This window comes from Dendropsophus ebraccatus, chromosome 12, assembly GCF_027789765.1.
Source record: "Dendropsophus ebraccatus isolate aDenEbr1 chromosome 12, aDenEbr1.pat, whole genome shotgun sequence".
Taxonomy (NCBI): domain Eukaryota; kingdom Metazoa; phylum Chordata; class Amphibia; order Anura; family Hylidae; genus Dendropsophus; species Dendropsophus ebraccatus.
In genome coordinates this window covers 91424993-91448102 of record NC_091465.1, presented here as the reverse complement: position 1 = coordinate 91448102, position 23110 = coordinate 91424993, and the positions used below count along the sequence as shown (strand labels likewise).

Sequence of the window (23110 nt, the reverse complement as noted above, 5' to 3'; positions counted from 1 at the left end):
TATGAGGGAGACATGTTGGGGGGCGTGATATCGTCCCTCTCTGGGGAGGAAGGGCTGAATAGATCCTTTGCAGAACGTTGAGAGGAAGCCGTAGATGGTTTGGGTATCACCTTATCTATTTTGTTTTTGGGGATCTGCTTGGAGGCCATTGTAGCAGGTTGGGGGTGGACACTGATTGAGTTTGGCGTCTGCGGGTTGATTTGTCCACGTTTGGTTTAGAAAGAAACTTTTCCATGACCCTACAAAAGGGGGCCGGTGTAGTAAGTGTGTGCGGGAATCACCCAGGCACTAAGGAGAAAGGTTTCATATGGAGATCAGGAGGACCTCAAACCTTAAACCACACAAAGAGCCCAAAAGCTGCAATATCGAATGATAAACAGGTGAAATGAAACAGTCTTGTATTTCCTTGTAACTGGTGATCTTTGGGGATGTGACTGGCAATCCTTGGGGAAATGGTGGGAAGAGCATTAAACTCTCTGATCATTCTCATCCAGTAGGGGTCTGTGTAGCGTCTGGTGGGTAGTAGACAATGTATTTTGGTCCATGGCCCGTATGTGGCCTTCAATGCAACGTTGAACTGAGAATTTTTTATGCAGCACAACGTCCATGCGGTTTTGTATTACTAGTAGCTTTGTGGTTCATGTGGCCCTAATCCAATTGCAAAGGGCCACTAGGACTTTTTCAGGTGTGAGATTTAAGGCTACAGCGTCTGTATATGGCGGTACATTTAGTAATATGACCATACGTGCAGTATTCCAGTCAGATAAGATAAAGCAGCCAGCGATTTCACAGGAGACAATATGTGCAGGGATTGTGGGTATGATTTCAATGAAAGAGAGTCCCACTGGTATGGGTCCTGCTGCTGCCCCGGAGCAGTGTGAGAGAGAGTATGAGGGAAAGTTACCAGCTGCTGCCGTGTAGGGAAGAATATGGCGCCGGGTCGGCCCCTGTATTGTGCCTCTCCACAGATAGCAGCCTTATTGTTTGCTGTCCCCGTCACTAGTCTTGTGGGGGTATATGCTGCGCCGTCATGTGCAAGTATAATGGCGCAGCGTCTCTCCTCTGCCTGGGTGTCCCATCCCCCCCGCTCAGTACCTTCTGCCCCTCAGTGTCTCAGCAGGTGGGCGAGGTGTCTGCGGTCCGCCGCGGGAGCAGTCCCCGTGTCTCAGGAAACTATATGCAGCAGGTGTTCAAGCAGCGTGGAGGTCTCGGCAGCTAGTGTTGTTGCCATGTGGAGGTAAGATGGCGCCTCCCCCTAAAAAGCTGTTTGAGAGAGAAGGCAGCCGGAGTTCTGGTAAAACGCGGCCACTCTGGGTGTCCCGCCCACCGGAGGTCTTTTTTGTACATTTTAGTTAAAGGGGTCCCGTAGTCCCCCCAAAAATATTTTTCCTTTAAATCAACCAGAAAGTTATATAAATTTGTAATTTACTTCTACTAAAAAAATCTCCAGTCTTCCAGTACTTCTCAGCTGATGTATGTCCTGCAGGAGGTGGTGTATTCTCTCCAGTCTGACACAGAGCTCTCTGCCGCCACCTCTGTCCATGTCAGGAACTGTCCAGAGCAGGAGAGGTTTCTATGGGGATTTGCTGCTGCTCTGGACAGTTCCTGAGATGGACAGAGGTGGCAGTAGAGAGCACTGTGTCAGACTGGAGAGAATACACCACTTCCTGCAGGACATACAGCAGCTGATAAGTACTGGGCGTGGTTTCATGTTAGCTTCCTTATTAGCTGGATTTATCCAGTAAAATGTTTGTAGTTTTTGGGCGGCAGTGCTCCACTCCTACCCTGGCATAGATTCTGTGCAGTTGATGAATGTTTGGTCGTTGTTCAGGACCGTAGATGCCGCCATCTTCATCCCCAGTAAATCGTAATGAATGTAGAGGCTTTGAATGGGCGATGGTTAAGGAAGTGGGAATGGTTTCTCATCTACATTTTTTTAAGGATTTACAGACCTTTCTTTCTTAAAAATACAGAATTTCCGGCTGCTCCCATAGACTTCTATGTGCCGCAATTACGCCCCCTACTGGAGCTTGTCGGTCATTTTTGCAGATTGTAAACCCATATCCGTACAGTGTGAACGGCCCAACTGGGATCATCAATCTGTCTGGACAAACTTATGGAACATGTGACTGTACCGGACGACCCTCCCGCTCCCACCAGCCAGACCGCGCTGCCATAGTAATCAGCCACCCAGGAGGTTTGGTCAGATCTCTTTATTGATTGAACGTCCGGGAAGTCCAAGCACAAAACGCAAGAAATTATTTTGAAAATTTTTGTAAAAGTTTTTGTAAAATTTCAACCAAAATATTCAAACCCTCCCCCATATAACAATGTGGTGACATCACTTCCTGTGTGATATGACTGTACCGCCATACCGTGTAACAATGTGGTGACATCACTTCCTGTGTGATATGACTGTACCGCCATACCGTGTAACAATGTGGTGACATCACTTCCTGTGTGATATGACTGTACCGCCATACCGTGTAACAATGTGGTGACATCACTTCCTGTGTGATATGACTGTACCGCCATACCGTGTAACAATGTGGTGACATCACTTCCTTTGTGATATGACTGTACCGCCATACCGTGTAACAATGTGGTGACATCACTTCCTTTGTGATATGACTGTACCGCCATACCGTGTAACAATGTGGTGACATCACTTCCTGTGTGATATGACTGTACCGCCATACCGTGTAACAATGTGGTGACATCACTTCCTGTGTGATATGACTATACTGCCATACTGTGATACTTTACACTCACACAGAAGAATCCAGGAAACTCAAAAAATAAATGAGAAAATTTCATAAAATCACAAATTCTTAAGAAATAGAGAACTGGAAAATTTCCAAATATTTACATGAAATTTTTGGGGTAAAAATAAAAATAATTTCACACCAAGTGACCCTGCTCCCCGTACGGCGTCTCGTAGGTGACAGACAATGGAAAATCAGCTTGATCATAGATGCGTTGTGGTCCTGCCCCCTGGTGGCCGTCCCACGGCTGCTCCGCTCTGTCCTGCTGGGACACAAGATGTCATCCCTCACCATCTACCACCAAACACAAGGACAAGATGGATGAAGAGATGATGAAACTAACCATAGATCCAGGCCGCCATGATGCGCTCTGCGATGCTGGATAATCCCCTCCAACCACCTCATACTCATGGTGATCAGAGGAGCCCAACCAGTCCTCATAGGCTCCTACAGGAGAGAAGCAGCGCGGTGATAGTACAGCCCTGTGCACACTGACCGCATAACTACTATAATACTGCTCCTATATACAGGAATATACTACTATAATACTGCTCCTATATACAGGAATATAACTACTATAATACTGCTCCTATATACAGGGATATAACTACTATAATACTGCTCCTATATACAGGAATATAACTACTATAATACTGCTCCTATATACAGGGATATAACTACTATAATACTGCCCCCTATATACAGGAATATACTACTATAATACTGCCCCCTATATACAGGAATATAACTACTATAATACTGCTCCTATATACAGGGATATAACTACTATAATACTGCTCCTATATACAGGGATATACTACTATAATACTGCTCCTATATACAGGAATATAACTACTATAATACTGCTCCTATATACAGGAATATACTACTATAATACTGCTCCTATATACAGGAATATACTACTATAATACTGCCCACTATATACAGGAATATACTACTATAATACTGCTCCTATATACAGGAATATACTACTATAATACTGCTCCTATATACAGGGATATAACTACTATAATACTGCTCCTATATACAGGGATATAACTACTATAATACTTCTATATACAGGAATACAACTACTATAATACTGCCCCCTATATACTACTATAATACTGCTCCTATATACAGGGATATAACTACAATAATACTGCCCTCTATATACAGGAATATACTACTATAATACTGCTCCTATATACAGGAATATACTACTATAATACTGCTCCTATATACAGGGATATAACTACTATAATACTGCTCCTATATACAGGAATATAACTACTATAATACTGCTCCTATATACAGGAATATAACTACTATAATACTGCTCTCATATACAGGAATATAACTACTATAATACTGCCCCCTATATACAGGAATATACTACTATAATACTGCTCCTATATACAGGAATATAACTACTATAATACTGCTCTCATATACAGGAATATAACTACTATAATACTGCCCCCTATATACAGGAATATACTACTATAATACTGCCCCCTATATACAGGAATATAACTACTATAATACTGCTCCTATATACAGGGATATAACTACTATAATACTGCTCCTATATACAGGGATATAACTACTATAATACTGCTCCTATATACAGGAATATAACTACTATAATACTGCTCCTATATACAGGAATATAACTACTATAATACTGCTCCTATATACAGGAATATACTACTATAATACTGCTCCCTATATACAGGAATATAACTACTATAATACTGCTTCTATATACAGGAATATAACTACTATAATACTGCTCCCTATATACAGGAATATAACTACTATAATACTGCTCCCTATATACAGGAATATAACTACTATAATACTGCTTCCTATATACAGGGATATAACTACTATAATACTGCTCCCTATATACAGGAATATAACTACTATAATACTGCTTCTATATACAGAAATATAACTACTATAATACTGCTCCCTATATACAGGAATATAACTACTATAATACTGCTCCCTATATACAGGAATATAACTACTATAATACTGCTCCTATATACAGGAATATAACTACTATAATACTGCTCCTATATACAGGGATATAACTACTATAATACTGCTCCTATATACAGGAAAATAACTACTATAATACTGCTCCTATATACAGGAATATAACTACTATAATACTGCTCCTATATACAGGAATATAACTACTATAATACAGCTCCTATATACAGGGATATAACTACTATAATACTGCTCCTATATACAGGAATATACTACTATAATACTGCTCCTATATACAGGAATATAACTACTATAATACTGCTTCTATATACAGGAATATAACTACTATAATACTGCTCCCTATATACAGGAATATAACTACTATATACTGGCGGCATTAGTATCAGCCATAGATGGGATGTGCAGCCGTTCCATTCTCTCCAGTTCGTGTTTTGCAATTCTCCCTCTCTGAACAGCTAGCACTCCTTTATAAGACCCACATGACCAAAATTAGCAGGATATGTCTGTGCTCACATATCTGGACCCTATGTCTTCCCCATTCTGTGAGAGCAGCAATGGTAAGTGTAATACCATATCCATACTTGTGTCGTTTGGGGGCAGCCTTCCCCGCCGGTGGTGCTGGCTGGGTTTTGGTGGGGCTTTTTGGGTCTGGTCCTGTGACATTGGGGTTGCAGGGCCGTTCCATGGCCTCCCTTCCCTGCACGTGCACGCTTTGCGGGGTTGGCGGTCGCTGACCGACACGGTGTGGAGTTAGCGTAGGGACCCGTGTGGACCAGAGGACCTGCGCGGTGGTACACGGGGCAATATGGTTTGATCAATTCATATACAGACACTCTGGTGTTGATTTTTAATATAGGCCTGGCGGCATTAGTATCAGCCATAGATGGGATGTGCAGCCGTTCCATTCTCTCCAGTTCGTATAAATACTATAATACTGCCCCCTATATACAGGAATATAACTACTATAATACTGCTCCCTATATACAGGAATATACTACTATAATACTGCTCCTATATACAGGGGTATAACTACTATAATACTGCTCCTATATACAGGAATATACTACTATAATACTGCTCCTATATACAGGGATATACTACTATAATAATGCTCCCTATATACAGGAATATAACTACTATAATACTGCTCCCTATATACAGGAATATAACTACTATAATACTGCTCCTATATACAGGAATATACTACTATAATACTGCTTCTATATACAGGAATATACTACTATAATACTGCTCCTATATACAGGAATATACTACTATAATACTGCTCCTATATACAGGAATATACTACTATAACACTGCTCCTATATACAGGGATATACTACTATAATACTGCTCCTATATACAGAAATATAACTACTATAATACTGCTCCTATATACAGGGATATAACTGCTATAATACTGCCCCTATATACAGGAATATAACTACTATAATACTGCTCCTATATACACAGGGATATAACTACTATAATACTGCTCCTATATACAGGAATATAACTACTATAATACTGCTCCCTATATACAGGAATATAACTACTATAATACTGCCCCTATATACAGGAATATACTACTATAATACTGCTCCTATATACAGGGATATAACTACTATAATACTGCCCCCTATATACAGGAATATACTACTATAACACTGCTCCTATATACAGGGATATACTACTATAATACTGTTCCTATATACAGGAATATAACTACTATAATACTGCTCCTATATACAGGGATATAACTACTATAATACTGCTCCTATATACAGGAATATAACTACTATAATACTGTTCCTATATACAGGAATATAACTACTATAATACTGCTCCTATACAAAGGAATATAACTACTATAATACTGCTCCCTATATACAGGAATATAACTACTATAATACTGCTCCTATATACAGGAATATACTACTATAATACTGCTCCTATATACAGGAATATAACTACTATAATACTGCCCCTATATACAGGAATATACTACTATAATACTGCTCCTATATACAGGGATATAACTACTATAATACTGTTCCTATATACAGGAATATAACTACTATAATACTGCTCCCTATATACAGGAAAATACTACTATAATACTGCTCCCTATATACAGGAATATACTACTATAATACTGCTCCTATATACAGGGATATAACTACTATAATACTGCTCCTATATACAGGAATATACTACTATAATACTGCTCCCTATATACAGGAATATACTACTATAATACTGCTCCTATATACACTAATATAACTACTATAATACTGCCCCCTATATACAGGAATATACTACTATAATACTGCCTCCTATATACAGGAATATAACTACTATAATACTGCTCCTATATACAGGGATATAACTACTATAATACTGCTCCTATATACAGGAATATACTACTATAATACTGCTCCTATATACAGGAATATAACTACTATAATACTGCCCCCTATATACAGGAATATAACTACTATAATACTGCTCCTATATACAGGAATATAACTACTATAATACTGCTCCTATATACAGGGATATAACTACTATAATACTGCTCCTATATACAGTGATATAACTACTATAATACTGCTCCAATATACAGGAATATACTACTATAATACTGCTCCTATATACAGGGATATAACTACTATAATACTGCTCCTATATACAGGGATATAACTACTATAATACTGCTCATATATACAGGGATATAACTACTATAATACTGCTATATACAGGAATATACTACTATAATAATGCTCCTATATACAGGAATATAACTACTATAATACTGCTCCTATATACAGGAATATACTACTATAATACTGCTCCTATATACAGGAATATAACTACTATAATACTGCCCCTATATACAGGGATATAACTACTATAATACTGCTCCTATATACAGTGATATAACTACTATAATACTGCTCCTATATACAGGAATATAACTAGTATAATACTGCTCCTATATACAGGGATATAACTACTATACTACTGCCCCCTATATACAGGAATATACTACTATAATACTGCTCCTATATACAGGAATATACTACTATAATACTGCTCCTATATACAGAAATATACTACTATAATACTGCTCCTATATACAGGGATATACTACTATAATACTGCTCCTATATACAGGGATATACTACTATAATACTGCTCCTATATACAGGGATATACTACTTTCCTCTTCGGCTACGGCAGCACATATGGGTCTTCAGTACCCACTGACCCCACTCCAGGACCGCCCACCTAGATCTTAAATTAGAATAAAAAAAGGTTAGAACCCATCCTATAGGCTGGAGACAGCCTGATTACCCTTAAGTATCCACACCTAAGGAACCACAATCGTGTTTTTTTCAGTCCTCTGATCCTTCTGGTGCTATGCACCTCCAGGCTGCCCACCTCTCCACCGTTCAGGTAAGTTATATCTCTCTCTTTTTAGGTACAAGTCATTCTAGGTTGTGCGGGGCATAACTCCACCAAATGTTATTTAGGTTATGCTGATACCGGTGCGGGGTCCCGGTCATGCATTATTACATATGCTATACTAATACCGGTGCGGGGTCCCGGTCATGCATTATTACATATGCTATACTAATACCGGTGCGGGGACCCGGTCATGCATTATTACATATGCTATACTAATACCAGTGCGGGGTCCCGGTCATGCATTATTACATACGCTATGCTAATACCGGTGCGGGGACCCGGTCATGCATTATTACATACGCTATACTAATACCAGTGCGGGGTCCCGGTCATGCATTATTACATATGCTATACTAATACCAGTGCGGGGTCCCGGTCATGCATTTTACCAGTGGCTGATGCTATGCTGTATACCGGTGCTGTGTCCCGGTTATGTTCCAATTACGGATGCCATGCTAATGCCGGTGCGGGGTCCCGGTCATGCATTATTATGGACGTTATGCTAATGCCGGTGCGGGGTCCCGGTGATGCATGTTTCCGGTCACTGATGTTTGGCTGATACCGGTGCGGTGTCCCGGTGTATGTTATTTTTTTCCAGCCACTATTACGATATGGATTCCAGTGATGAAAATATGTAAGACTAAATGCAAGTATGTATTCTTGCTATGCATTATATCTCAGCCAGAGGGTGTGTTTTCTACTAGCCTGTGTGCCAGTGTGATTTTCCAGTTATTACATGAGCCACTGTACTTATCATTGGTCCGTCAGCTGTCTTCGCTGCTTGGTGGCAACACGTGGTCTGTCGGTCCGGTGCCCTCCGGGTCGGCGGCACTACGTGTCGCCGCGGATCCGGTGGAGGATGCGCTTCCGGATCCAGCATCCTCTGCGTCATGACGCGCTTCCGGATCCAGCGTCCTCCGCGTCATGACGCACTTCCGGTCCGGCGTCCTCCGCGTCATGACGCGCTTCCGGTCCGGGGTCCTCCGCGGCATGACGCATTTCCGACCGGTTTTGCCGGTCCTCAGGCACCGGGAATGGTGCCGGCTCTACGGCTTACATGATTGGCGTCCAGACAGCTTCCGGTTTGGAAGGTGGAGTATCTTGTTTTTTTCTTTCAGCGGGGCAGTTATTTAGTTTGGCTGGTATGGGTCACTAGGTCTCTGATGTACTAGGCAGCCGGGTGCTTCTGCCAGTAAGGTAATCATATGGTCCTTTCCTTCATTTTAAAGCTTATTGGACAGCATGGTTAGTTAGTGTTTTTTTGTATGTTTATATGCAGATGTCAAGCCATTCTAGTAGGAAGAGAGCCTCTAAGTCCAGGCACAGAATCTGTTCCATATGCAAGCAACCACTGCCAGATGATTCACCCAGCAATATCTGTGACCCATGTACTGCTCAGTATGCAGAATCTGCTCATTCCAGGCACTCCTCCAGACACTCATCCAGACATACAGATCACTATCCTGCCAGCCACAAGTGTATACTGTGCCTCCGTACATTAGGGTTATCCTGACAATATCTGTAAGGGCTGTGCTCCTCCTAAGGAGTCTTCTGATCTGGTGTCTGAGGCCAGGAGATTCTTTGAATGGTTCAAATCTCATATGGAGGAAGCAGGTCCCTCTTCCCCTAAGAGACCCAGAATACAGTCCAGACATGTTTATGATGATTCTGGTGACAGCTATGAGTCGGATGTCAGTTCAGGGTCTGACAAAATTTCGGAGGATTATTATCTATTTAGGAAAGAAAAGGCAGATAAGTTAATTGACCATGTGAAGGGTGTATGGAATCCAAGCAGTCGGAAGGGCAGGAGCAAGATAAGAATAACCTGTTTTATTTCCCAAAGAAACGCTCTTCTGTGTTGCCAGGTCACCAACTGTTGAACACTATTATGGAGAAACAATGGCAAAAGCCAGATAAGCGCCTGGACCTTGGTTCTAGGTTTAAGGCGGTGTATAAGCTCGATCTGGCTATGTCTGAGGCCTGGGAGGGGCCGAGTAGTGTGGATGACGCCATTGCTAACCTGTCTAAAAGGTCTTATTTTCCCAGTGATGACTCCTCCATGTTAAAGGATGCCATGGACAGAAAGGCGGACACGTTCCTAAAGAGGTCCCATGTCAACCTGGCCTCCCTAAGCAAGGCCTCATTAGCCTCTGTCCCTGTTGCTAGAGCCGTGAGAGTGTGGCTGAGTCACCTGGCCACGGATATCACAGACGGAGTTCACCGGGAAGATCTGTCTGAACAGATAGCTACATTAAAGATGGCGGCCGAATATTTATGCGATTTCTCCTTAGATGCGGTCAAGATTGCTGCCAAGAATATGGCTCTGGCCAATGCGGCAAGAAGGGCGATCTGGATCAAGCCCTGGACAGGAGATGTGGCCTCCAAGTCGAACTTCTGTGCGTTGCATTTTGAGCCCGGGAAACTGTTTGGGTCAAAACTCGACAAAGTGATGCAGCGGAATAAGAAGGATAATTCTCTGTCTCTGCCTACATCCTTCAGATACAGAAGGTATCGGAATTACCGTTATCAGAGAGGCCGAGGTTCCTTTCGCAGGCGCCAGGGACAGGACAGATCGGATCGGAGATTTCGAGGCAGATTCCAGGATAAGTCCCGAAGGAAGCAGCCCGATAATCCCAAGCAGGAGTTCTGACGCCAGGCCTCCTGTGGCTGTTGGGGCAAGGCTTCTGGGTTACTTTGCAGCCTGGCAGGCTGTTACCAGCGATCCTTGGGTCCTCAAGGTCATAAAGCAGGGTTATGCCCTAGAGTTTCAACACCTGCCCAGGGAGAGATTCATTTGCAACATTCAGGAATCCCGAATCTCGTCACTTCTTCAGGAATTTGTCCGGAAAGACGCCATCGAGCCTGTTCCTGCAGGAGAAAAGTTCCAGGGGGTCTACTCTCGAGTATTCCCAGTTCCAAAGGCGGACGGCACTTGGCGTCTAATCATAGACCTAAGGTATCTGAAAAACACCTGGTCAAAACGAAGTTCAGAATGGACACCATCAGGTCAGTTTACAGTCTGGCTCAGGAAGGGGAATTCATGGCATCGCTCGACCTGAAAGATGCGTACCTCCATATCCCTATCCAGGTGAAGTCCAGAAGGTTTCTCAGGCTTGCGCTAGCAGTTGGCAGCCGTGTTCTCCATTATCAATTCAAAGCCCTACCATTCGGGTTATCCCCGTCACCAAGAATCTTCACGAAGGTGACGGTCGTGTTGGTAGCAGCTCTGAGGCTCCAGGGCATCAAGCTGGTACAATATCTGGACGACTGGCTTCTGATAGCCGCATCGGATCAGGCTCTCCGGGCGCATCTTCAGGTTGCCATCTCTCTTTTGCAGAAGGTGGGGTTTATAATAAACTTCCAGAAATCGGAACTTCTCCCCACAAACAGGATTCGTTTTCTGGGACTGATGGTGGATCTGAGGGTAATGAAGATTTTTCTTCCCCTGGAGAAGATGCAACACATCAAGGGAGCCATTCTCCATCTGGTCCGGTCTCCCTCGGTTTCTGTGAGAACGGCTATGAGCGTTCTGGGCCTTCTGACGGCTTCTATAGAGGCGGTCCCCTGGGCCAAGAGCCATATGAGGAGTCTACAGAAAGAGATATTGCGCTTCTGGAACAGGGATCTGTCTGCTCTGAATCACAGAATCCAGATATCAACTACTGCTCGCAAGGACCTTCTATGGTGGACGGTGGACAGGAACCTGTTGGCCGGCAAGAGCTTTGTTTGGCAGAAACAGCTTGTCCTGACCACGGATGCCTCCCAGACCGGTTGGGGCGCCCATCTTCTGGGACATTGGACGCAAGGGGTTTGGCCAAAAACCATTACCAGGATGTCGTCGAACTACAGGGAGATGTTAGCCATCTACCTGGCATTAGTCCACTTCCAGCCGATGTTAGAGAACAAGTCCGTCCTCATTCAGACAGACAATGTAACCGCGAAATACTATATAAACAAACAAGGCGGTACACGCAGTTCATCTCTGCAGTCTCTTTGTGCAAAGATCATGCAGTGGGCAGAGCCAGTGGTGACGACACTGTCAGCAGTGCACATCAAAGGCACTTTAAACTATCAAGCGGACTTTCTGAGTCGACAGAAGTTGCTCCCCGGAGAATGGGAGTTGAATATGAAATATTTCAGCATGCTGACAGACAGGTGGGGCCTTCCCCAATGGGACTTAATGGCGACGAAGGACAACTGCAAACTGAAGAGGTTTTGCTCGCTCAGGAAGTTGGACTCTCCGGACATTTTAGATGCATTCACAATGTCCTGGAAAAAGAAGTTCGTTTACATATTCCCTCCGGTTCCGGTCATTCCCAGGGTTCTAACAAAACTGTTGTTGGAGAAACCACGCACCATCATAGTGACTCCTTTCTGGCCACGCAGACCATGGTTTTCAGCCCTGTATCAGCTGTCTCAGGGCACGTACTGGACGTTTCCCCTCTATCCGGATCTGCTCCTCCAGAAGGACTTCCATCACCCGCAGCTCAGCAAATTACACCTCACAGCTTGGTTCCTGAGGGGCTCCGACTGAAGAATTTAGGCTTATCAGACAAAGTTGTGACCACTCTCCTTTCTTCAAGAAAGAGATCCACTAATGCTGTCTACACAAAGCTATGGAAGAAATTCTCCTTCTGGCTTAAAGATACTGGTCATGTAATCTCTGTACCATCTATCCTACTGTTCCTGCAGGAAGGTTTCGAGAAGGGTTTGAAGGCCAACACCCTTAGAGTGCACATGACAGCTATAAATGCACATACGGACGGAGAATATGCCAACAATCCTCTCATCACCAGGTTCTTTAAAGGTCTAAAAAACCTCAGACCTTCAGTCCGTTCACCTGTTGCCACGTGGGACTTATGTCTGGTCCTCAACAAAATAACCCGACATCCATTTGAGCCACTAGAATCTATAGACTTGAAGTGGTTGTCCTTTAAAGTATTGTTTCTCCTAGCGGTGACCTCCGCTAAGCGCCTAGGAGAGCTTCAGGCCTTATCCTGCCGTTATCCGTATCTAAAATTCATGCCGGATGGTGTCCGGCTCAGGACTATGCCATCATTCATCCCTAAGGTGGCTTCATCTGCCAATATAAACAGAGAAGTGTTTCTGCCTGATTTCTGTGCCAATCCGGCCTCTGAGGAAGAGCAGCGTCTGCAGCTTCTGGATGTCAGGAGAGCCCTGAAGTGTTATCTATCTCGGGTTCAGGAGTTCCGCAGAGATGAGAATCTATTTGTTTTGTTTGCTGGTCCTAGGAAAGGGTTAAAGGCCTCCAAAGATTCACTGGCGCGCTGGATTAAGAGTACCATACTGGAAGCCTATGCCTCTGATGGATTGGAGCCTCCTCATCCGCTGAAAGCACATTCCACCCGAGCGACGGCCACCTCCTGGGCGGAAAGGCAACAAGTACAGTTGATCGACATCTGTAATGCGGCCTCCTGGACTACGTCATCTACGTTCATAAGGCATTACCGGCTGGATACTCAGGCAGGGGACCCAGCCTTTAGTACAGGAGTTCTGTCAGCAGCTCGTATGTCTACCTGATAGCCCCCCCTTTGTGTCTATTGCATATCCCATATGTGCTGCCGTAGCCGAAGAGGAAAGTGAAAATTTGTTTACTCACCTGTAATTTTACTTTCCTCGAGGCATTAGGCAGCACACTAACCCTCCCAATAAATTTTATTTGCATTGATGTTGTCTATTTTATTACACGATTGTGGTTCCTTAGGTGTGGATACTTAAGGGTAATCAGGCTGTCTCCAGCCTATAGGATGGGTTCTAACCTTTTTTTATTCTAATTTAAGATCTAGGTGGGCGGTCCTGGAGTGGGGTCAGTGGGTACTGAAGACCCATATGTGCTGCCTAATGCCTCGAGGAAAGTAAAATTACAGGTGAGTAAACAAATTTTCACTATAATACTGCTCCTATATACGGGAATATAACTACTATAATACTGCTCCTATATACAGGAATATACTACTATAATACTGCTCCTATATACAGGAATATACTACTATAATACTGCTCCTATATACAGGAATATACTACTATAATACTGCTCCTATATACAGGGATATAACTACTATAATACTGCTCCTATATACAGAGATATACTACTATAATACTGCTCCTATATATAGGAATATAACTACTATAATACTGCTCCTATATACAGGAATATACTACTATAATACTGCTCCTATATACAGGAATATACTACTATAATACTGCTCCTATATACAGGGATATACTACTATAATACTGCTCCTATATACAGGAATATAACTACTATAATACTGCTCCTATATACAGGAATATACTACTATAATACTGCTCCTATATACAGGAATATACTACTATAATACTGCTCCTATATACAGGAATATACTACTATAATACTGCTCCTATATACAGGGATATACTACTATAATACTGCTCCTATATACAGGAATATAACTACTATAATACTGCCCCTATATACAGGAATATAACTACTATAATACTGCTCCTACATACAGGAATATAACTACTATAATACTGCCCCCTATATACAGGAATATAACTACTATAATACTGCCCCCTGTATACAGGGATATAACTACTATAATACTGCCCCCTATATACTGGGATATAACTACTATAATACTGCCCCCTATATACAGGGATATAACTACTATAATACTGCCCCCTATATACAGGAATATACTACTATAATACTGCTCCTATATACAGGAATATAACTACTATAATACTGCTCCTATATACAGGAATATACTACTATAATACTGCCCACTATATACAGGAATATACTACTATAATACTGCTCCTATATACAGGAATATACTACTATAATACTGCTCCAATATACAGGGATATAACTACTATAATACTGTTCCTATATACAGGAATATAACTACTATAATACTGCTCCTATATACAGGTATATACTACTATAATACTGCTCCTATATACAGGGATATAACTACTATAATACTGCCCCTATATACAGGAATAAACTACTATAATACTGCTCCTATATACAGGGATATAACTGCTATAATACTGCCCCTATATACAGGAATATACTACTATAATACTGCTCCTATATACAGGAATATACTACTATAATACTGCTCCTATATACAGGGATATAACTACTATAATACTGCTCCTATATACAGGAATATACTACTATGATACTGCTCCTATATACAGGGATATAACTACTATAATACTGCTCCTATATACAGGAATATAACTACTATAATACTGCTCCCTATATACAGGAATATAACTACTATAATACTGCTCCCTATATACAGGGATATAACTACTATAATACTGCTCCTATATACAGGAATATACTACTATAATACTGCTCCCTATATACAGGGATATAACTACTATAATACTGCTCCTATATACAGGAATATAACTACTATAATACTGCTCCTATATACAGGAATATACTACTATAATACTGCTCCTATATACAGGAATATACTACTATAATACTGCTCCTATATACAGGAATATAACTACTATAATACTGCTCCTATATACAGGAATATACTACTATAATACTGCTCCTATATACAGGAATATAACTACTATAATACTGCTCCTATATACAGGGATATAACTACTATAATACTGCTCCTATATACAGGAATATAACTACTATACTACTGCTCCTATATACAGGAATATAACTACTATAATACTGCTCCTATATACAGGAATATAACTACTATAATACTGCTCCTATATAAAGGGATATACTACTATAATACTGCCCCCTATATACAGGAATATAACTACTATAATACTGCTCCTATATACAGGGATATAACTACTATAATACTGCCCCTATATACAGGAATATACTACTATAATACTGCTTCTATATACAGGATATACTACTATAATACTGCTCCTATATACAGGAATATACTACTATAATACTGCTCCTATATACAGGGATATACTACTATAATACTGCTCCTATATACAGGAATATAACTACTATAATACTGCTCCTATATACAGGAATATACTACTATAATACTGCCCCTATATACAGGGATATACTACTATAATACTGCTCCTATATACAGGGATATACTACTATAATACTGCCCCTATATACAGGAATATCACTACTATAATACTGATCCTATATACAGGGATATACTACTATAATACTGCTCCTATATACAGGAATATAACTACTATAATACTGCTCCTATATACAGGAATATACTACTATAATACTGCTTCTATATACAGGAATATACTACTATAATACTGCTCCTATATACAGGAATATACTACTATAATACTGCTCCTATATACAGTGATATACTACTATAATACTGCTCCTATATACAGTGATATACTACTATAATACTGCTCCTATATACAGGAATATAACTACTATAATACTGCCCCTATATACAGGAATATAACTACTATAATACTGCTCCTATATACAGGGATATAACTACTATAATACCGCTCCTATATACAGGAATATAACTACTATAATACTGCCCCTATATACAGGGATATACTACTATAATACTGCTCCTATATACACGAATATAACTACTATAATACTGCTCCTATATACAGGAATATACTACTATAATACTGCTCCTATATACAGGAATATAACTACTATAATACTGCTCCTATATACAGGGATATACTACTATAATACTGCTCCTATATACAGGAATATAACTACTATAATACTGCTCCTATATACAGAGATATACTACTATAATACTGCTCCTATATACAAGAATATACTACTATAATACTGCTCCTATATACAGGAATATAACTACTATAATACTGCTCCTATATACAGGAATATAACTACTATAATACTGCCCCCTATATACAGGAATATAACTACTATAATACTGCTCCTATATACAGGGATATAACTACTATAATACTGCTCCTATATACAGGAATATAACTACTATAATACTGCTCCTATATACAGAGATATACTACTATAATACTGCTCCTATATACAAGAATATACTACTATAATACTGCTCCTATATACAGGAATATAACTACTATAATACTGCTCCTATATACAGGAATATACTACTATAATACTGCTCCTATATACAGGAATATAATACTGCTCCTATATACAGGAATATACTACTATAATACTGCTCCTATATACAGGAATATAACTACTATAATACCGCCCCCTATATACAGGAATATAACTACTATAGTGGGGTTGCAGGGCCGTTCTATGGCCTCCCTTCCCTGGTTGTGCACGCCTTGCGGGGATGGCGGTCGCTGACTGACACGGTGGTAAGTTAGTGTAGGGACCCATGTGAGCCAGGAGACCTGCACGCTGGTACATGGGGCAATATGGTTTGATCAAATTATATACCAACATCCTGGAGTTGGTTTTTAAATGTAGCTGAGAAGCATTAGTATCAGCCATAGGTGTGAGGTGCAGCGCTATTTTCTCTTCTTGTCCGTATTTTACATTTCTCCCTTTTCTCAGTGTTTGCACTCCTCCTGGTAAGACCCACATGACCGCAATTAGCAGGAGACACCTGTGCACACATGACTTGTACCTCCTATCCTTCCCATTCTACCTGCTGGAGTGTGGTGAGTGTTTTAGACCTTGTTCACACTTGTGTTGTTTGGTGACAGCTTTCTCCGCCGGCGGTGCCTGCTGGGATTTACGGGGGCCTCTGGGTATTGGTCCTGTGACAGTGGGGTTGCAGGGCCGTTCTATGGCCTCCCTTCCCTGGTTGTGCACGCCTTGCGGGGATGGCGGTCGCTGACTGACACGGTGGTAAGTTAGTGTAGGGACCCATGTGAGCCAGGAGACCTGCACGCTGGTACATGGGGCAATATGGTTTGATCAAATTATATACCAACATCCTGGAGTTGGTTTTTAAATGTAGCTGAGAAGCATTAGTATCAGCCATAGGTGTGAGGTGCAGCGCTATTTTCTCTTCTTGTCCGTATTTTACATTTCTCCCTTTTCTCAGTGTTTGCACTCCTCCTGGTAAGACCCACATGACCGCAATTAGCAGGAGACACCTGTGCACACATGACTTGTACCTCCTATCCTTCCCATTCTACCTGCTGGAGTGTGGTGAGTGTTTTAGACCTTGTTCACACTTGTGTTGTTTGGTGACAGCTTTCTCCGCCGGCGGTGCCTGCTGGGATTTACGGGGGCCTCTGGGTATTGGTCCTGTGACAGTGGGGTTGCAGGGCCGTTCTATGGCCTCCCTTCCCTGGTTGTGCACGCCTTGCGGGGATGGCGGTCGCTGACTGACACGGTGGTAAGTTAGTGTAGGGACCCATGTGAGCCAGGAGACCTGCACGCTGGTACATGGGGCAATATGGTTTGATCAAATTATATACCAACATCCTGGAGTTGGTTTTTAAATGTAGCTGAGAAGCATTAGTATCAGCCATAGGTGTGAGGTGCAGCGCTATTTTCTCTTCTTGTCCGTATATAACTACTATAATACTGCTCCTATATACAGGAATATAACTACTATAATACTGCCCCCTGTATACAAGAAGTATTCGCCTGATCCTGTATTTACCTGCCCAGCTGTGATATTCGGGGTCCCCCCTCTCGGCACTCTCGTACTGGGGGGACAGTGTTGGCTGATAGTCCCGGGATGGGTAGTAATAGAGTCCTGATTCTGATCCGCTGTCCTGTGTTAGATATTGGGGCACATGGTTAGCATTTGCCCCCCTTATCCCCCCCTGTTACCCCCGCACCCCCCTCACCTGGTAGGTGCTGCTGCCGGTCTCGGAGCCGCTGTCGATCAGTAGCGTCTTCTTTGCTTGTGTGTTGATCAGTTCTCCGTCTCCGTACTCGTTCAGGGCTCCGTGGGGCGAGCTGTAGGGGATACATGGAGTTATACAGACTCTGGGTGGGATTGGTTACTTACAGCGCCCCTCCTGTCCGTGGCTGAGTCTGGTACTGCAGGCCCAACACATTGTAACCATGAACCTTTTACCTCTCATCCTTCTTCATGGCGTCCCCTGAAGAAGAGGAAAAAACATCTCATTAAAGAGAGGAGAAACCCACTCTGTGCTGTATAGTTTCTGCATGGAAACCATCAACAAGCTGCTGAGGACTGATCTCTTCTGGCTAATATGTGTTGTAGATGTGTGATATTCTCTTACTGGGAAGATGGCTGCCCGTCCAGAGAACCAAATCAAGATCAGTCAACAGCAAACAACCTGCCTGCTGATAGTCTCCTAGTAACAACAATGGACATCAAAGACTTGAGGCTTTTTTGTTTTCTCTCACCTTCTTTCTTCTTCTTTCTGAATCTCCTGACCAACCAGAACACCAGTCCAGCATTAGATAGGAGGAGCACAGCGCCCCCGGCACCGATGGCGGCAAACAAGTACGGCTTCCACGGGAGTCCGTCTGCAAGGAAAACAAAACTTATAAAAGTTATTTTCTATCTTTGTCCGTGTTCACTTAATGGTTTTTTTTTTGTTCTTCCTGTGAATGATGTTCTGAATCTGATGCTTCCTGGCATTATATACACTGCCCAGCAGGTGGCGGCCACATACCACTATGTATTATAGATACCAGTACTCACTACACTACACTGCCCAGCAGGTGGCAGCCACATACCACTATGTATTATAGATACCAGTACTACCTACACTGCCCAGCAGGTGGCGGCCACATACCACTATGTATTATAGATACCAGTACTCACTACACTACACTGCCCAGCAGGTGGCGGCCACATACCACTATGTATTATAGATACCAGTACTACCTACACTGCCCAGCAGGTGGCGGCCACATACCACTATGTATTATAGATACCAGTACTCACTACCTACACTGCCCAGCAGGTGGCGGCCACATACCACTATGTATTATAGATACCAGTACTACCTACACTGCCCAGCAGGTGGCAGCCACATACCACTATGTATTATAGATACCAGTACTCACTACCTACACTGCCCAGCAGGTGGCGGCCACATACCACTATGTATTATAGATACCAGTACTCACTACACTGCCCAGCAGGTGGCGGCCACATACCACTATGTATTATAGATACCAGTACTCACTACACTGCCCAGCAGGTGGCGGCCACATACCACTATGTATTATAGATACCAGTACTACCTACACTGCCCAGCAGGTGGCGGCCACATACCACTATGTATTATAGATACCAGTACTACCTACACTGCCCAGCAGGTGGCGGCCACATACCACTATGTATTATAGATACCAGTACTCACTACACTGCCCAGCAGGTGGCAGCCACATACCACTATGTATTATAGATACCAGTACTACCTACACTGCCCAGCAGGTGGCGGCCACATACCACTATGTATTATAGATACCAGTACTCACTACACTACACTGCCCAGCAGGTGGCGGCCACATACCACTATGTATTATAGATACCAGTACTACCTACACTGCCCAGCAGGTGGCGGCCACATACCACTATGTATTATAGATACCAGTACTCACTACACTGCCCAGCAGGTGGCAGCCACATACCACTATGTATTATAGATACCAGTACTCACTACACTGCCCAGCAGGTGGCGGCCACATACCACTATGTATTATAGATACCAGTACTACCTACACTGCCCAGCAGGTGGCGGCCACATACCACTATGTATTATAGATACCAGTACTCATTACACTGCCCAGCAGGTGGCAGCCACATACCACTATGTATTATAGATACCAGTACTACCTACACTGCCCAGCAGGTGGCGGCCACATACCACTATGTATTATAGATACCAGTACTACCTACACTGCCCAGCAGGTGGCGGCCACATACCACTATGTATTATAGATACCAGTACTCATTACACTGCCCAGCAGGTGGCAGCCACATACCACTATGTATTATAGATACCAGTACTCACTACCTACACTGCCCAGCAGGTGGCGGCCACATACCACTATGTATTATAGATACCAGTACTCACTACACTGCCCAGCAGGTGGCGGCCACATACCACTATGTATTATAGATACCAGTACTCACTACCTACACTGCCCAGCAGGTGGCGGCCACATACCACTATGTATTATAGATACCAGTACTACCTACACTGCCCAGCAGGTGGCGGCCATATACCACTATGTATTATAGATACCAGTACTCACTACCTACACTGCCCAGCAGGTGGCGGCCACATACCACTATGTATTATAGATACCAGTACTCACTACCTACACTGCCCAGCAGGTGGCGGCCACATACCACTATGTATTATAGATACCAGTACTACCTACACTGCCCAGCAGGTGGCGGCCACATACCACTATGTATTATAGATACCAGTACTACCTACACTGCTCAGCAGGTGGCGGCCACATACCACTATGTATTATAGATACCAGTACTCACTACACTGCCCAGCAGGTGGCGGCCACATACCACTATGTATTATAGATACCAGTACTCACTACACTGCCCAGCAGGTGGCGGCCACATACCACTATGTATTATAGATACCAGTACTCACTACCTACACTGCCCAGCAGGTGGCGGCCACATACCACTATGTATTATAGATACCAGTACTACCTACACTGCCCAGCAGGTGGCGGCCACATACCACTATGTATTATAGATACCAGTACTCACTACACTGCCCAGCAGGTGGCGGCCACATACCACTATGTATTATAGATACCAGTACTCACTACCTACACTGCCCAGCAGGTGGCGGCCACATACCACTATGTATTATAGATACCAGTACTACCTACACTGCCCAGCAGGTGGCGGCCACATACCACTATGTATTATAGATACCAGTACTACCTACACTGCCCAGCAGGTGGCGGCCACATACCACTATGTATTATAGATACCAGTACTCACTACACTGCCCAGCAGGTGGCGGCCACATACCACTATGTATTATAGATACCAGTACTACCTACACTGCCCAGCAGGTGGCAGCCACATACCACTATGTATTATAGATACCAGTACTACCTACACTGCCCAGCAGGTGGCGGCCACATACCACTATGTATTATAGATACCAGTACTCACTACACTACACTGCCCAGCAGGTGGCGGCCACATACCACTATGTATATTTTTTTTTAACAATATTTTATTAAGTAGTCAAAAGCAAGAAAAGATTTCAAAAGGAGTATGTGAAAATAACTAGATTTGCATTTCCAGGGAAATACATAGTGCTTGAAATGAGCCCCTTTACCAGTGACCTCCCAGAGCGCCCCTTTACCAGTGACCTCCAGAGCGCCCCTTTACCAGTGACCTCCAGAGCGCCCCTTTACCAGTGACCTCCAGAGCGCCCCTTTACCAGTGACCTCCAGAGAGCCCCTTTACCGGTGACTTCCAGAGCGCCCCCTTACCGGTGAATTCCCGAGCGCCCCTTTACCAGTGACCTCCAGAGCGCCCCTTTACCAGTGACCTCCAGAGCGCCCCTTTACCAGTGACCTCCAGAGCGCCCCTTTACCAGTGACCTCCAGAGCGCCCCTTTACCAGTGACCTCCAGAGCGCCCCTTTACCAGTGACCTCCAGAGCGCCCCTTTACCGGTGACTTCCAGAGCGCCCCCTTACCGGTGAATTCCCGAGCGCCCCTTTACCAGTGACCTCCAGAGCGCCCCTTTACCAGTGACCTCCAGAGCGCCCCTTTACCAGTGACGTCCAGAGCGCCCCTTTACCAGTGATCTCCAGAGCGCCCCTTTACCAGTGACCTCCAGAGCGCCCCTTTACCAGTGACCTCCAGAGCGCCCCTTTACCAGTGACCTCCAGAGCGCCCCTTTACCAGTGATCTCCAGA

The 23110-nt window shown here is 43.0% G+C and overlaps 1 protein-coding gene across 1 annotated transcript in view; it reads right to left on the bottom strand.

Annotated features, from left to right (window-relative positions):
* Nucleotides 1-2639: 2639 nt before the first annotated feature.
* NPHS1 (NPHS1 adhesion molecule, nephrin) overlaps nt 2640-23110 on the bottom strand; it is an 83367-nt gene continuing 62896 nt past the window's right edge. Inside the window, exons 25-30 of the mRNA XM_069946821.1 lie at nt 19588-19710; nt 19292-19316; nt 19059-19170; nt 18869-18983; nt 3109-3212; nt 2640-3030 (exon numbers count right to left, since the gene is read on the bottom strand). Of these exons, the coding sequence (XP_069802922.1) occupies nt 2902-3030; nt 3109-3212; nt 18869-18983; nt 19059-19170; nt 19292-19316; nt 19588-19710 (608 nt within the window). The 3' untranslated portion in view covers nt 2640-2901. The remainder of the gene's footprint in view (nt 3031-3108; nt 3213-18868; nt 18984-19058; nt 19171-19291; nt 19317-19587; nt 19711-23110) is intronic.